This window comes from Lolium rigidum, chromosome 7 (assembly GCF_022539505.1).
Source record: "Lolium rigidum isolate FL_2022 chromosome 7, APGP_CSIRO_Lrig_0.1, whole genome shotgun sequence".
Lineage (NCBI taxonomy): Eukaryota > Viridiplantae > Streptophyta > Magnoliopsida > Poales > Poaceae > Lolium > Lolium rigidum.
Window position 1 is genome coordinate 94,633,628 of NC_061514.1, and position 16,687 is coordinate 94,650,314.

A 16,687-nucleotide genomic window follows, 5' to 3' on the forward strand; every position below is an offset into this window, starting at 1 on the left:
ATATATGTGGTATTGATTGTAAAAAAAAACATACTCACAAGTTGAGAACCAGAAGCGGTCTTAGTTCAGTTACGTCACTTTTCGTGACGTTGTTCTTCAAATAATTTATACTCCATTTATGAACGTGACGTTCTTCAAATACGTTGTATCTGCGAGTTACAAATAATATACTACTAATACTGCAACACTCAACTCCAGTAACTTGGCTGTTAGCATGTCGAAATCACATCTCACTTGCGGATCGCATAGCCAGGATCATGCTATACGCATTAGCTGCAGGCAGCTGGCTATGTGCAGCTAGGCTGCATCCATGCTACTTTCTAGGAAGCCGACCGTGAGGTGCCCACACAACGATCCACCGGCAGCATCTCTATACCAGCACGAATCCAAGGTCCCTGCCTGGTCATGGCAAAGCATGCATGCATATGCATTATGCATTATGCAAGGCATTGTCATTGTTAATTTCATGTTTGAAACACGCTTAATTAACCGGGTGCTCCTTCTGCAGAGAAGGACCGGCAGGAGAAACATGCATATGCTGTCCAATACGTCGTTACCGTTGGTCGATATAAAACGAGGAACATAAGCCGATAAGCGAATATAGTTCTGGTGGACAAAACTTCACAAGTGCCTGTACCTCCTGATCCTGATTTATCACTGAATGTTGCCGAAGAACGTTCGTGCTGCTTCCAGGCGATCCACACATCCAGTAGAAGGTGTAAGTTTTCACGAAACTACTAGTAGGCCTAAGGCGGTGATGGAACCGGCCTCTTTAAGAAATTGATTCGGAGGCCCATTGTTTTGAGAAAAAAAAAAAGAGGTTGTGGTTGAACTGTGACGTGATGTTAAGTTTGATCCTGCTGCGATTTTTGATCATTTGCGGCAAATGAACAAATCCCCGTGACATTTGGTGCGGAGATTCAGATGTGTTGCATTTCGGTGGAGTAATCGTCCACATCTTTGTTACTGTAACCAAAAATTTTCAAAGTCCAAAAAAAATCATCTCTTCAGCGTTTAATCCCAGCCTCACACTCGAATGCAGCAACAGTACACGCCAAAGCCAAACAAGTGGCTCTGCCAATCCTCGGTCCCTAGCCAGCTTGTCGACGCTACCGGAGCTCCGGCAATCGGAATGGCCTTGCTGCACCCGGCTCCTACCTCTCCCCTCCCCACCGGCCATCGCCACCGGAGCACTGGCCTGGTCCTCCGGCGACCAGCACTAGTTCACTCCACACGACGTTTCCGATCGCACGCGCAGAAGGGCCCGAGCACCGGCACGCCCTCGGGCTCCGAGTCGGACAACGTCGTCCTCAAGGCCGCGTGGTACGCTTCCGAGGCCCTCGGCGTCGCCGCGTCCTATTTCCGGCCATCGCCGTCTCCAGAGGGAGACGCCGAAGCTACAAATGACGAAGGCGCGTCAGAGTCCCTGTCGACCCTAGGCCCAGCGCAGATCGCCGAGGCCATCAAGGATGACTTCGCGCGGTCGTACTTCGTTACAGGTCAAGAATCAAGAACTACACCTTGTGATTTGCACCGTTTCTTTGAGGATTCAAGCTTAAACCATACATGTTTCTGTGTTTTGTTTCCTGATAGGAAATCTGACGCTCCGGGCGTACGAGGACGACTGCGAGTTCGCCGACCCGGCGGGCTCATTCAGAGGCCTGCAGCGGTTCAAGAGGAACTGCACCAACTTCGGGTCCCTGCTGGAGAAGTCCGACATGAAGCTGACCAAATGGGAGGATCTCCAGGTGCGATATATGGCACTTGCCGTGTCGACTAACCAATGTTACAGCAGTTTAACGGAATGATCCCTTGGTTGCAGGACAAATCAATTGGTCACTGGCGTTTCAGCTGCATCATGTCGTTCCCGTGGAGGCCCATTCTCTCCGGTGAGTTCACGAGGATGCCTCTATATGTGCACATTGTGAGCTTGTTCGGTTGGTGCAAATCTGAAAGTTGGTTCGTGGTCTAACGCCTCCCTGTATTTTGCAGCAACCGGGTACACTGAATACTACTTCGACGCTGAGTCGGGGAAGGTGTGCAGGTAATCAATCCATCGTTTCATGAGCTTAACTGATTATGTAAACGAGAACCATGTGTTCTGCGAGACTGGTGACTGACAGATACAGCTGCTGTTAACCTGTTCAGGCATGTCGAGAACTGGAATGTTCCCAAGATGGCACTCCTGCGGCAGATTTTCAGGCCGAGCAAATGGGCATGGGAGAAACGCTAAAAACGGGCGCAGAGATCGGTTGTATAGTACAGTAGCTTTGATGTGGCGTTAGGAGGGAGGAGAGTGACAAGTTTGTAATATCTGGCTTGGCTTACAAGTTCCAGGTCCTGAACTATTAGCGCACTCTGTCCAAATGGGAGCTATTATTCTGAACATTGTAACAGTGAGTATGTAGAAGTGTAATCGATAGAGTTCTGAATGATCAAAGAGGTCTATCAGGGCATTTCTATCAAAAAATAAAAATAGATGCAATTCTATCAACGTTGATTGTAATTTTTTTTTCAGAGCTCTCGTTATTGAAACTTCTTGACCTCAATCGATCCTGTAAACGGGCCCGGCCCATATTACGGGGTCTCGGCCTTTTAGGGTTTCTTACCCGCACGCCTTTATAAAGAGCCATGAACAGACCTTAGAAACAATCTGTCGCGCGCCGCCGTTTGCTCTAGCGGCCGCCTCGTCGCGACTGGCAGTTCCTCTCTGTTTCGGTCTTCTTTCTGTTCGCGGGTCTAACTCCTCACATCCTAATGCATTGATCTCGTGTTTCTTAGTCTCGTGATATGTTTGCTTTTTCTTTTCCTTCCAGTTGCGATGGCTATTTGTATCAGAGGATGAGAGAATACTGCAACAATATGATCCATGATCTGATTCTTAGTATTTAAGTCTCTGATGATCTTTGCCGCGACAACTCCTTTGGACTTTCTTTTGTTTTAGCGTTTCTGAATCTGCTTTTTCGTTGGATGTGATGAAGAAAAGTTGGTCCGTGTTTCTGATGTCCAGTGACAGATAACCAATCTTCAATATACTTCTGATCCTTTCAGCACGTACTGTTGTAACTCTTGTTGTTAGGTTTTGTTGTTTTCACTTGGCTGTCATTGCGGTGATGAGTTATGAATTTTCGCATGTCAGACTTCGGAGATGCTTCTGGCATCCATGAGAAGTAATATCATACGACTGAGCAATGGCTACCATCTTTGATTACATATCCGGAATTGTGAATTTCACCAAAGTAACTATAAAACATTTCGTGAACATCTGATGAAATGACGTCGCAAAAAATTAAAAGGATCTGTCCCAGCTCAGTGGATTTACAGCTTCAAAATTTGAACCAACAATCCGTATGTAAAATCACAGGTCAAACTTCATGGATTGGCTGGCTCTCTGTATGAGTTGGTTTTCTAGACAATAAAATGATGACACATGGCTATCTTATAATATAACGAATACTTGTGATAATTCTTGACGACCTCAATAATTATGAGAAATTCCAAGCATTTTCCCCTTTTAGTTGGTTGTACTAGGTAAAATATGTATCAGAGGATGAGAGAATACTGCAACAATATGATCCATGATCTGATTCTTAGTATTTAAGTCTCTGATGATCTTTGCCGCGGCAACTCCTTTGGACTTTCTTTTGTTTTAGTGTTTCTGAATATGCTTTTTTGTTGGATGTGATGAAGAAAAGTTGGTCCGTGTTTCTGATGTCCAGTGACAGATAACCAATCTTCAATAAACTTCTGATCCTGCAAGCACTAGTATTTTCGTGAGTTAAACTTTCAGTATTCTTGTTGTTAATTCTCTTTTGGCTAGTTTTTGTAATTCTCAGCTGCTGTGTCATTGCGATGACGAGTTATGAATTTTCGCATGTCAGACTTCAGAGATGCTTTTGGCATCCATGAGAAGTAATATCATACGACTGAGCAATGACGACCTTTGAATTTTTAAATATAAGCAATCTAACATAAAACTGTATCAATATAAGTAGATAAAAGAACAGTTTAGTCTTGATTAATTTCAAGAGAAACACAATGGACCTGGCCAAGCTCAATGTATTTGTTGCTTCAAAATTTGAGTCATCCATCGGTTTATCTTTGGACTGACCTCTTGGTACTGACCCGTAAAAATGTATGTGGCTGATTAATATTGTTTTCTCTATTACAAAAGAAAGAACACTAACATGTTAATCACATATACTATAATTGCATATTCATTTGTTTAAAATTCTCTTGTTAAACTTCTTATTGGAGTATGTTATCCTAGGTGATTGGAATATTTGGAAGCAACGAAACAAGAATACATTGATAACATCATAATTCCTCGACTCCAGCAACATCATAATTCCTTCACTCCGAGCTAGCTAACCAACTTTAGAATAGATTCAAAGATTCTTGTTTATAGGGTGAAGCGTGAGCTTAGAGATAATCTCATTTTGAGAGTCTACATTTCTATCTTAGAGGGATTGGTTTGTAAGATTTTCTATAAATATTTTGATTTATATTAATATAAGGGCAGTAGGAGCCTCTCCTACTCTAATTCCTCAAAAAATTCTTTTGTTGGACTGATGTCAGAAATTATAAGAAATCAACAAGCATTTTCCCTTTTGGTTGGTTATATTTTGTATATATCAAAGGATGTGAGATTACTGCAACAATATGGTCCAATAACTGAATATTAGCCTTTATGCGGTCTTTTATTTTGAGCTTTGTTTGAATCCATAGCTTTGTTTGATTTTATGAAAAAGGCAGCCCTTGTTTCTGGTTGGTGACTGGTAGCCATTTTTTCATTATTTTATCTCTTCATTTCTTTGTTTAGTGATATTTGCCTTTGTGAGTTATGTGTTGATGTGCTTATGAAATATGAATTTTTGCATGTCATACTTTGGAGATGCTTCTGGCATCCATTTGATTAGAAGGAAATTCATAAATCTGGCAAAGAATGCTCATTTTAATGTTAATGTATTATTCGTTCTTGTATATATTTAAAATTGTATGCCTTTCATGTCTCTTCCTCACAGTTTTAGAATTTGTAAAACTAAATCATCTAGTCCGTTCAAATTGTTCCATAATTTTATATTTGTATTTGATTTTTGATATAAAGGGAGATATTTTAGTATCAAGAATGTAACAAGTTCTCACAATCTTTGCAATAACTCAATATCAGGATTATAGTGAGACATCGAAAGTGCACGCATACAAATTATTGAAAATAAAGGGAAAATAGAAGAAAAAAACTGATGAGACAAAGGAAGCTTCTTCAAACCTTTTGAGGAGGTGAAACCTTAAAACTCAAGGTCAAAAGTTTTTCAACCTGTAGCAGAAAATTTGGTACTCAAAGGACAGAAATGCAACTCAAGCCACCATCTTCATCCGTGCTTTGACAAGTCAAACTTAAGACAATCAACTATATGCGAAAACTTCATATAGATTAAGTATAGCTCAAATCATAGCTACGACATATGTGTGCATCAAAAAGCTTTTTGAACAACTACCAACTTTTCAATGTAGGGGTGGCGAGGATGGCGGTGCATCTTCGGTTTGATCGAGTGCTTGTAGTCGTCGCTAGGTGATCCAAGGATCGATTTGTAATTTTGATTACCTTTGAGATTCCTTGTACCGATGCTGAAGATTACAAGTAGATCGGTAAACTTTCCATAAAAAAAAGGCATAAGTCATAGAGGAGAGTCGATGCCCCGCATAAAAAAGTCGCCTTCAAATCCCCTCATATCTTCGGTAGATGAGCTTGCCGACGTCGTAAAGAGGGCTGGTGGCAACACTGATGAGGAAGCGAGGAACTTGGGGTTGTTTCTACGGAGACTGATCGAATGATTATTATTATTATTTCAACCAAAACTAATTAAAACATTCACAACACAAATAGCAAGCTGAGCCATATGAAGACAGGAACCCCATGGTTGATCAGAACGTTGGATTGTCTCTGTTGCTTCTTCAAGGCCCCTACGGAGGTGACGGCGTGGCTGTTTCCACGGATTCTTTGAAGGTAAATAGCGTTAGGTCAAGATTAGGCCCCGATGCGAGAGGTGTGGGCCGGGCCTCGTTAGCGGTACAGCCCTAAAGCCCTCCTACCATTGCTCAACTGTCACAACTACCTGCGGTGGCAATAAGATTTGAGTACCCGTGTAAGCAATCTTTCTGATGGCATGTACAAATCAACTCTCGCTCTCAGCTCAATCTCCACTCGTAAAGTAGGCGTCGCTCTACTGATGTGAGACAGGGTAACTGCATCGTCGCCTCGTTACCGGCGCAACATACAGCATCTAAAAATGCTTCCGGCCCCGTTGTCAGCTGCATCAACAAATCGCAAAAGCTTGAACATCACTGGCCTAATTGCAATAGGAGTTAGTAACAGCGCGGCTGTATTTAGGTGTCCAAAAGTCTTGTCGCACTGTATAGCCATGATTCGAAATGGGTGATTTGGACCTGTCAACACTTGTTTGCTGTTTATCTTCGAGCTTTGAAGACAGCCTAGGAGAGAAATCACACGCTCGGCCAACTAATCCTCGTACGTACTAATGTTCAGGAACAGTTTTTATAAGGTGAACTGTTAATGATAATAATCTAATATAGACCCACTTACCAACAGGTCGACCTAATTGCAAACTGATGACGTGGATTCCTTATGAATTGATGATGTGGATTAAGGATCGCCATGTACGGTTGAGCAGCGTGACCCATACTCACATCAAGCTCTATAAGTAGCTGATCCCCGCACAGCAACTTGTCACTCTCGAGAGGGATAGAGAGGAGAACACAACTTCAGGAAAGATCGACAAAAGATGAGTAGAGCAGGGAGCAGCGGGGGTGGCCGGAGCTCTCTGGGCTACCTGTTTGAGCCGCAGGAGATGTTCCCAATCCACAGGATCAAATTATCCAGCCAACAAGCCACTGAGAAGCCCTCGGAAGACAGTATCGTCCTGCAAGACGACAAGGTGACTACCGGCGATGAAGCGGAACTAGAGCCGCCGTATAATGCTCCTCCGAAGAGAGAAGAAGACTCGAACCCGATAGTATCCCACAGGCCTGCGTCGATCATCTACCACACCAACCATTTAGGCAGCAACTCTGGGCTTCTGATCACTGTAAGTGGTACTGTAGTAGCAGTGCTACTTCAGATCGTTGGCTGTTTGCAGGCATACACATAGCTGAATTCCTGCATACTGCATGCAGAGATATGCATCTAGATCTCTGTCAGCATGCATGGAACATATACGAATCGATACACGTCCATAAGTTTCTCTCCTTGCATTCTAGGACCGGCCGTCGACGAGGGTGCGGTGTGCACCTGGAGGGGCGTCGTCACTTGGATTTCTCTTCTCTTCGGAGACGAACGCAACTGACGACAAATAATTGACAGCGCGCTTTCCCCCAATCAACAACAGTTTATGATCAGATCTATGTGTGCTTTTACCAAATGACTGAATGAGCAAGTGAAAGGGTGATCTAATTTATGTATCTCGTCCGCTGGTGTTTGCATGGCCTATATATATGCGTGTATATGTTGCTTGGTTGGTATGTAGCACATCTAATATTTACATTTGATCATGTCAGTATCGCGCGCATAGAGCGTTTGCGGCATATTTGTTGTAAATTGTTGTTATTGAGAGCTTAAGTTATATTGGGTTTAAGTTAATTAAGATTTGATGTTCAAATCTAAAGCAATGCATTTCAAATTAATGGTCTTGTTAATTGTGATTTATTATTTTTATGTATTGTGGTTTTGTTACTTTTGTGGGTCATTCCAAGTGAGTAGATTGTTGCAGTTGATTTTCATTTATCCCATGAAATTATATATATGATGTGATGCAGTCACGAGCAGTGTATATGCTCCACAAACATTTTCATATCATGCTACTTGAATATTATCGCAATTTACATCTACCACCAACAATATTTCCAAATCTAACTTCAGTCCGTAAAATAATTTTTTGATGTCTAAATGTTAGAACGAGTTAAATTGGTTCTGAAATGCACCCTCATCGTTTCCACTTTTCGAACTAATTTGCCTCCACAAGTTTGCCTCATATGCTTATTTAACTCTAGTACAGGATCAAAACTATCTAATATTTTCCGAAATATTAAAAATCAAAGGTGATTCTGGTTTTATTAAATCATATAAATAGAAACTAAGATCAAAAGCATTTTACGAAAATGATTTTACTTGCTTCTCTCATCACAAATTATGTCGTAAGGAAGCCTCCTCTTGTGTAACATGTTTCTCAAAAACCTTGAGTTTGGATTTTGCTGTACAATCTGTAATTTTCTTTCCTGAGAAAATTAAGGTTCAAGAAAGGTATTTTCACCAGGTTAGAGTAGAACTGCAAAAATATTGCTTCTACACCTATTCCCTGGAATGTCGATCCCATTCTGGTTCTTGTTCCAAAATTATCATGGATTCATTGTGAATCATGTTTATATTTATTTGACTACCTAAGGGACAGTTAATTAGTGACTCTCTACTATAACAATAGTGGATAGTGCATTCATAATTTAGTGAACTACTATCAGAACAAATAACTGATTTTCATGTCACCACTTGTGTATTTTATATGAACCCGAAGTTTCTCTAGTGGTCAGTACATAAATAATCAAAGTTTAGGATTAGCTTTATATAAAATTCAATGTCACCACTACTATTCACTTGTTGTACACCATAATAACTAGGTAATTTACTTCAAAAAATTGAAATAGACAATTGTACATGTATAACGAGATAATTTCATGAACTCAAATGTAGCACGCCAACAATAACAATCTGGTTGATATCGTTTTCTTCACTTCTTCAGCTTGATTATTTGCATATGTATAATTGATATTTGTTTCTTGATTATTTGCATATGTACAAGTGAGTGCACTATTCCTTTGTGCGATAAGCTTCGGAGAAGAAGGTGAGCCTTTGTGGCATTTGGTAATCTTTCGTGGGATTCCACACCTCTCCAAGATTTTTATTAGTGCATTTACATTGGTGAAATCTTCGTCTCTCCCGTGGCTCGGTTATTTCTATCCAAGATCTTTATTAGTGCATTTACATTGGTGATAATGTTCGTGCTTGAAGTATCTTGTCATCTAGGTTGCCTCACATAGTTTGCATTAGGCTCACATATGTTTCCGCATAGACTAAAATTGCATTTTTTTTGTAGAGACTATTCACCCCTCTAGGTTACCACCTCTACCATTTCAGTACTTTTTATTGCATCCTTAATATTATGAGCTGCATTTATGTAGGGATTCGTAGCATAGAAAACAAAAAAAAATTGTACTGCAAGAACGAATAACAAGCCAATATCCAATCTAGTAGATGGTAGCAACGAGATGAGATCATCATACCCTCGAAGATCGCTAAGCGTTAGTCGATCACTTGCCGCTTTCAAAAGCGCGTAGAAGATATTGATGGTGCCACAATCAGGCAGCACCTCCGTACTCGGTCACACATACGGTGTCGATGAAGACGTCCTTCTCCCCGTTCCAGCGGGCAGCGGAAGTAGTAAATCTCATCGGAATCCCGGCAGCACGACGGCGTGGTGACGGTGGTGGTGGAGAACTCTGGCAGGGCTTCGCCAAAACCTTGCGGGAGATATGAGGAGGAAGGGCTAGGGTTTGGGAGAGAGGGGGCTTGGGCGCCGGCCTTGGGTGCCCTAGGTGGTGCAACTGCTTGTGTTTGCCGGACCCCTCCCCTCTCCTCCTCTATATATAGGTGGAAAACCTAGGGTTTCCCCAAAAATCACTTTGGATTCCAACTCTGAAACTTACCAAAATTGAAAACCTAGAAGAACAAGGATTTCTCCCTTTCCTTCTTATGTGGCCGGCCAAGATGGTGGAGTCCACCATGGACTCCACCTTCCCACTTGGTGGGTCGGCTAGGGCCACCTGCCATAGTGAATTATTTCAGATGATTCTAGAACCTTCTGGAACCTTCCATAAATTCACCGGACCATTTCCAAACTTGGAATGTGACTTCCTATCTATGAATCTTATTCTCCGGACCATTCCGGAACTGCTCGTGATGTCCTGGATCCTATCCGAGATTTCGAACAATATTCAAACTCCATTCCATATTCTATATCTACTTAAAACGACATCGAACTTTACGTGTGTCACCCTACGGTTCGTGAACTATGCAGACATGATTGAGACACTTCTCTGATCAATAACCAATAGCGGGACCTGGAGATCCATAATGGCTCCCATATATTCAATGATGACTTCATGATCGAAAAAACCATTAACATACAGTACCGATTCCCTTTGTCGCGCGATATTTTACTTATCCGAAGTTTGATCGTCGGTATCTCTATACCTAGTGCAACCTCGTTACTGATAAGTACTCTTTACTCGTATCATGATACGGCATCCCTTGTGAACCAGTTACATGCTTACAAGCTAGTCGGATAACATTCCATCGAGAGGGCCCAGAGTATATCTATCCGTCATTTGGATGGACAAATTCCACTATTGATCCACGCGCTTCAACCTATACTCTCCGAACACTTAGTCTCACCTTTATAACTACCTATTTACGAAGTAGTGTTTGATATCATCAAAGTATCCATCCGGTGTAGGTGATTAACATGATCTCATGGTCTAAGGATTAGGTTACTATGTATCTTAAAGCTTGTAGCAAAACCAACTTAATGACTTGATCATATGCTACGCTTTCTATGGTGTATGTCCATCACATCATTCACCTAATGATATGATATTATTATTAATAACATCCAATGTCCATGATCAGGAAATCATGATCATCTCCCCTTCCGCACCCGACCCCCTCCCGAAACCCTAGACTTCTCCTCCCGCCGCCGCCGCCGGCGGCGCCGCCGGGCAAAGGCAACGGGGCGTGGCGGCGGCGGCGGGCTTCCCCTCGTGCGTGGATGGGACGGCGTCTGGGTGCCCACCTCGACGGCGGCGGCGGTAGATCTCTGCCTCCCGTGTGATGGCGGGGCGGCGGCGATCGGAGGAAGGAGGGGCAGCCGCGTGCTGCAGCCTCCCTTGCCTCACGTCGGTGGCACACCGGAGGTGGCTGGGTGGGACGGTTTGTGCCATCTCCTCCGCTTCTCGCCGGTGCGGGGCGGTGACCTTGGGTATCTCCCGCGGCTCGAGGACGCCCGGGGCAGCAGCCTCGGGTTCGATGGTGGTGGCGACTTTCTTCTTCGTCGGAGGTGGTCGGCCAGGCTGGTAGTCCTATGTGGGGGATCATGAGATCTCACACAGGTTTCCGGCGATGGTGATCTAGTCCGGGGTGTCATGGCGGCCGGTGAAAACTGAGCCTCGACCTCGGTCTTGGCGGATGATGGCGGCGTCGGTGGACGTCGTTACCTTGTCGAAGGCATCATCTTTGCTCGTCTTGGCACTTTACTCGGCGAGTTGGGGAAGTGCGGCTGCCGGTGAAAAACGTGTTCCGACCTCAGTTGGCGGATGATGGCAACGTGTCGCGCCGCTACCTTCTTGAAGGCATCGTCGACGCAGTCTGCGATTTCTCACTCGTGCTGCTCCGGGGGAAACCCTACGTCTGGGTCTCCCGGATCAAACGATGGCGGCGCGTCCTGCGTCGTTCTACCTCTTGGGGCATCGTTTTTGGAGCAGTTGCTGGATGTTGGCGGATTTCGGTGGAGTGGTGTTCATCTACCACTTTGTTGGCGTTGAGTCTCAGTGGCATGGTGCTGCAGGGTATCGACGACAAATGCGGGATGATGTATACGTGCAGGAGGGTGGAGCCGTCTGGCGTCATGGTGGCATCGACGGCAGGTCTTGCAAGATTAATGCGATGATCTCTCTTGAAGATGGAGTCGAGGAAGACGGCGGGAGAAACTCCTGTGGCGTGGGCGTTGGCGTGCGCTGAGAGTCTGCTTGACTGGATGTGCTTCTCACCTGCTATTGGGCGGTTTGGGAAGGCATTTAGTTTTGGTTGATGTGAGTTGGTGTATTGTCACCCTCTTCATCCCACTGTAGGTATAGTAAGGTTGCTTCGAGATTAGTATTTTGTATTGTTTCTTGTAAGGTTCGTGAATAATCTAATAAAAAAAGCCGTGTGCACCCTTTGGATGCAGAAGCTGGGGCGATTTTTCCCCCATTTCGAAAAAAAAAGTTTAACAAGAGGCTTACTAGGGACTCTTTTATGTTTACAAAACACACAAGTATTAATGTTTTCAGTTAATACAATTATAACATGGGATGTAAACATTTATCATGAACACTAAGATATAACAATAAACACTTTTAGTATTGCCTCTTGGGCATATCTCCAACAATTTAACGTATCTTATTGTTTTCTGCATTGTATAACAACCGGACTTGTAAACAAGCTGTTAAAATGTTCCGAGAGCTTTGACATTGGCGAGAAAATTTTGAGGAAGATATTCAATTGGTGGAAGATGTTCCGAAGATTGTATGCAAATTCCACGCACCAAAACTAATACACTAGAAAATACTAAACCAATTGTCTTTTGAATAGCCTTGTAGAGTCCTGCCGTGAAATTGAGGTTGAGTATGTAACTATCAATATGGAAACCATTAAAAATCATCAGATATTTAATCTTTTGTCATCTTGAAATAAGCCAAAGATTCATGACGAGTATTGTATCCATGCCAAGGTTCCATTTGAAAAATTTGAGCTCCTTACTTTGATTAGTAGATGAGGTCAATGCCTCAAACTTCATAACAATTGATCGTCAATTTTTTTGGTATGAAGTTCTTGTTTGTTACCTTAATTACATGTGAGGAGATGATGAAAAAATATCTCCAAGAGTTTTGAATCTCATTTTTACCTCATCTTAGACATAGGAAATTGTTCAATTTTTTGGCTATATGTGTTTAGTTGCTAACTATATTCATTGTAAATTCATTTTGAAGAAAAACAGAATATCCTTCAATTATAAGAAGTCTCACCATACACATGTAGCCATTGAGGGGTTGTTACAACCCAGCTAATGGCAACACACCAAGCTAGCTTAGATTGGCAAATTAGGTACAATTTGGTAGGATACAATAAGATAATCTGAGCGAGAAGAGAACGAGGAGAAGAGGAAGGTAGTCTCAGCTACAGTAGTCATTATTGTCTGCCTCGCTGTTCTCCCTTTTCTTTCTTTACATAGGCACCTCGACTTCAACGCTAGACAAAACCAGGTCCGGCTCAGTGATACGTCCAATTTGCATCACTATTTTGTATCATAATTTGCTGTTATTCATTGATATATTTCATATTGGGATACAATACTTATGTTATTTCATCTATTTTGCATGTTTCATCATCATTGGAGGATCAAGCACCGGAGCCAGGATTCTGCTGGAAAAAGCACCGTCAGAACGCAATATTTCGGAAGATCAAATGTGGAAGGAAATTTCACGTAAATTCCTATTTTTCCAGATGACGGAGGGAGCCAGAAGGGGAAGAAGAGAGGAGCCACTGTGGGCCCAGACCATAAGGCGGCGCGGCCCATGGCCTGGCCGCGCCACCATGTGGTCTGGGGGCCCCACAGCCCCTTTCGCCTCCTTTTCTTCGCGTACTCCTTCGTCCCGAAAACCTAAGCCACAGAGAGGACCTCACGAAGGGTTACAGCCGCCTCTGCGGGGCGGAGAACACCAGAGAGAAAAGAGCTCTCCGGCGGGCAGGAATCCATCGGGGAAATTCCCTCCCGGAGGGGGAAATCAACGCCATCGCCATCGTCATCGAGCGGGACATCATCTCCATCATCATCATCATCATCATCTCCACCATCTACACCGCCATCACCACCGCTGCACCTCGTCACCGCTGTAACAATTCGGGTTAAATCTTGATTGTTTGATAGGGGAAACTCTCCCGGTGTTATTCTATACTTGTTGTAGATGCTATTGAGTGAAACCATTGAACCAAGGTTTATGTTCAGATTGTTATTCATCATCATATCACCTCTGATTGTATTCCATATGATGTCTCGTGAGTAGTTCGTTTAGTTCTTGAGGACATGGGTGAAGTCTAAATGCTAGTAGTGAATTATGGTTGAGTAATATTCAATGTTATGATATTTAAGTTGTGGTGTCATTCTTCTAGTGGTGTCGTGTGAACGTCGACTACACGACACTTCACCATTTATGGGCCTAGGGGAGTGCATCTTGTATTCGGTTGCTAATTGCGGGGTTGCCGGAGTGACGAAACCTCGAGCCCCGTTAGTATATCGATGCAAGAGGGATCGCGGGATCTCGAGTTTAAGGCTGTGGTTAGATTTATCTTAATTACTTTCTTGTAGTTGCGGATGCTTGCAAGGGGTATAATCACAAGTATGTATTAGTCCTAGGAAGGGCGGTGCATTAGCATAGGTTCACCCACACAACACTTATCAAAACAATGAAGATTATTAAACCACATGAAGCGAAAGCACTAGACTAAAATCCCCGTGTGTCCTCAAGAACGTTTGGTCATTATAAGTAAACAAGCCGGCTTGTCCTTTGTGCTAAAAAGGATTGGGCCACTCGCTGCAATTATTTCTCTCGCATTTTACTTACTCGTACTTTATTCATCTGTTACATCAAAACCCCTTGAATACTTGTCTGTGAGCATTTACAGTGAATCCTTCATCGAAACTGCTGTCAACACCTTCCGCTCCTCGTTGGGATCGACATTCTTACTTATCGAAGATACTACGATACACCCCCTATACTTGTGGGACATCAAGACTATTTTCACGGCGCCGTTGCCGGGGAGTGAAGCGCTATTGGTAAGTGGAATTGGTAAGGAAAACCTTTACTGTTTGTGCTGATTTTATTTCTGCCTGCTGCTATAAGTCATTATGGAGAGATCTTCTCGTCAATTTCTATTTGGGAAATCTACTACTACTGCAACGGTAGTGGATGAAGCGCCAGGTGAGGAAGTAGTACCATATAAAATACCTATGAAAATTATTGAACGTGTTATGGATAACCGCTATGAAGGGGATGGAACTGTCCATCCTGGTGATCATTTATTGTTTTTGCATGAATTATGCGGGTTATTCAAATGTGCAGGTATTTCTATGAATGAAGTTAGAAAGAAACTATTCACTATATCGATGTCTGGTAAAGCGGCGCACTGGTATAAATTGCTGAAGAATGGTGATTCTATTGATTGGGAGGACATTGTGCCTTTATTTTATTCCAAATTTTATCCTCCAAGTGAAATTCACAAAGATCGGAACCGCATATATAATTTCTGGCCTCATGATGGAGAGAGTATTGCCCAAGCTTGGGGGAGATTGAAGTCTTTAATGCTCAAATGCCCCATTCATGAGCTTCTTGGTAATGTTATTATTGATAATTTCTATGCAAGACTTTCTTTTCAAGACAAGACCTTGCTGGATACTTCTTGTTCTGGATCATTTACACGCAAGAATGAAGAGTTTAAAAGGGACCTTCTTGATCGGATCCAAGAAAATACTGAAGGATGGGAGAACGACAAAGATAGAGAATCAGGTATAATTTATGATTATAAATGCATTGAAGCTTTTATGGATACTGATAAATTTCGTAATATGAGTGCTACATATGGTCTTGATTCCCAAGTTGTTGCAAATCTTTATAAAGCTTTTGCCTCTCATTATGAACTGCCTAAGAAGAATTTTGATAAGTATCATGAACCATATAAAGATAAAATTGATTCATCTGTAAACAAATGTGTAGTGGTTGAAACTGTTGATAATGTTATTCCTGAAGCTTATATTGAAAAAACTCCTTTCCCTGCTAAAATGAAGGAGTACTCTGTCGTATCTAGTGCTGTTAATAAAAGTGAAAAGAAACCTAAAGAACCTGAAGAACAAATTAAAATTGAACCGGCTGTTGCAATAGTTAAAGATCTTGTGACTGAAAATATGGAGGATGGTCATATTATTTTCTGTGAAGATGCTTCTAATATTGTTTCACATCCTAATAAACCCAAACAAGTTAGTGTTCCTATGCTATCTGTTAGAATTGGTGATCATTGCTATTATGGTTTATGTGATATTGGTGCAAGTGTTAGTGCTATACCTTATGAGCTTTACACGGAGATTATGCACGAAATTGGTTCTTGTGAACTTGAAGATATTGATTTGGTTATTCATCTGGCTAATAGAGAAACTATTTCTCCAATTGGTATTGTTCGAGATGTGGAAGTTCTATGTGGTAAGATTAAATATCCTGCTGACTTTTTGGTACTTGGTTCTGCTGCTAGTGATCATTGTCCTATCATTTTTGGTAGACCTTTTCTAAATACTTGTGGAGCTATTATAGATTGTAAGAAAGAGAAAATTTTGACTAGATTTGCTGGTGAACCTTATGAATTTAACTTTTCTAAATTTACCAAAACTCCTTATAAAGTTGACTTGCCTAGTAATGATTTTAAAATGGAGCAGTGTGTGTCTATTATTCTTGTTCCTAATAATCCTTTGCAGCAACATTTGGAGAATAGTGAAAGTGAAGCTTTTAGGAAAGAAAGAGATGAGCTTGAGGAAATTTTTCTTCACCAACCTATTCTCAAGCATGATTTACTCGGTGGAAGATTTGGGTACAACACCGCCACCGAAGGAAGATCCTGTTTTTGATTTAAAGCCTTTACCCGATAATCTTAAATATGCTCATATTGATGATAAGAAAATATATCCTGTTATTATTAGTTCTAAGCTTTCGGAGATTGAGGAAGAAAGGTTATTGGAAATATTGAAGAAACACCGAGGAG

The 16,687-nt window shown here is 42.2% G+C and overlaps 1 protein-coding gene, 4 non-coding genes and 2 pseudogenes across 5 annotated transcripts; all 7 read left to right on the forward strand.

Annotated features, from left to right (window-relative positions):
* The first annotated feature begins 1,046 nt into the window (after window positions 1-1,046).
* LOC124677097 lies at window positions 1,047-2,494 on the forward strand. Its single transcript, XM_047213095.1, has 5 exons — window positions 1,047-1,499; window positions 1,594-1,748; window positions 1,823-1,889; window positions 1,993-2,044; window positions 2,149-2,494. The coding sequence occupies exons 1-5, from the start codon at window positions 1,133-1,135 to the stop codon at window positions 2,231-2,233; spliced, it is 726 nt and encodes a 241-aa protein (XP_047069051.1). The 5' UTR covers window positions 1,047-1,132; the 3' UTR covers window positions 2,234-2,494.
* Window positions 2,495-2,831: 337 nt separating this feature from the next.
* LOC124679906 lies at window positions 2,832-2,905 on the forward strand (annotated as a pseudogene).
* Window positions 2,906-2,967: 62 nt separating this feature from the next.
* On the forward strand, window positions 2,968-3,046 carry LOC124679896. The gene has a single exon (XR_006995317.1). It is a non-coding gene; the product is annotated as a small nucleolar RNA SNORD18 (small nucleolar RNA).
* A 56-nt stretch (window positions 3,047-3,102) lies between these two features.
* Window positions 3,103-3,195, forward strand: LOC124679921. The gene has a single exon (XR_006995338.1). It is a non-coding gene; the product is annotated as a small nucleolar RNA R64/Z200 family (small nucleolar RNA).
* Window positions 3,196-3,540: 345 nt separating this feature from the next.
* LOC124679907 lies at window positions 3,541-3,614 on the forward strand (annotated as a pseudogene).
* A 62-nt stretch (window positions 3,615-3,676) lies between these two features.
* On the forward strand, window positions 3,677-3,755 carry LOC124679895. Its single transcript, XR_006995316.1, has one exon. It is a non-coding gene; the product is annotated as a small nucleolar RNA SNORD18 (small nucleolar RNA).
* Window positions 3,756-3,844: 89 nt separating this feature from the next.
* LOC124679919 lies at window positions 3,845-3,937 on the forward strand. Its single transcript, XR_006995337.1, has one exon. It is a non-coding gene; the product is annotated as a small nucleolar RNA R64/Z200 family (small nucleolar RNA).
* The last annotated feature ends 12,750 nt before the right edge of the window (window positions 3,938-16,687 follow it).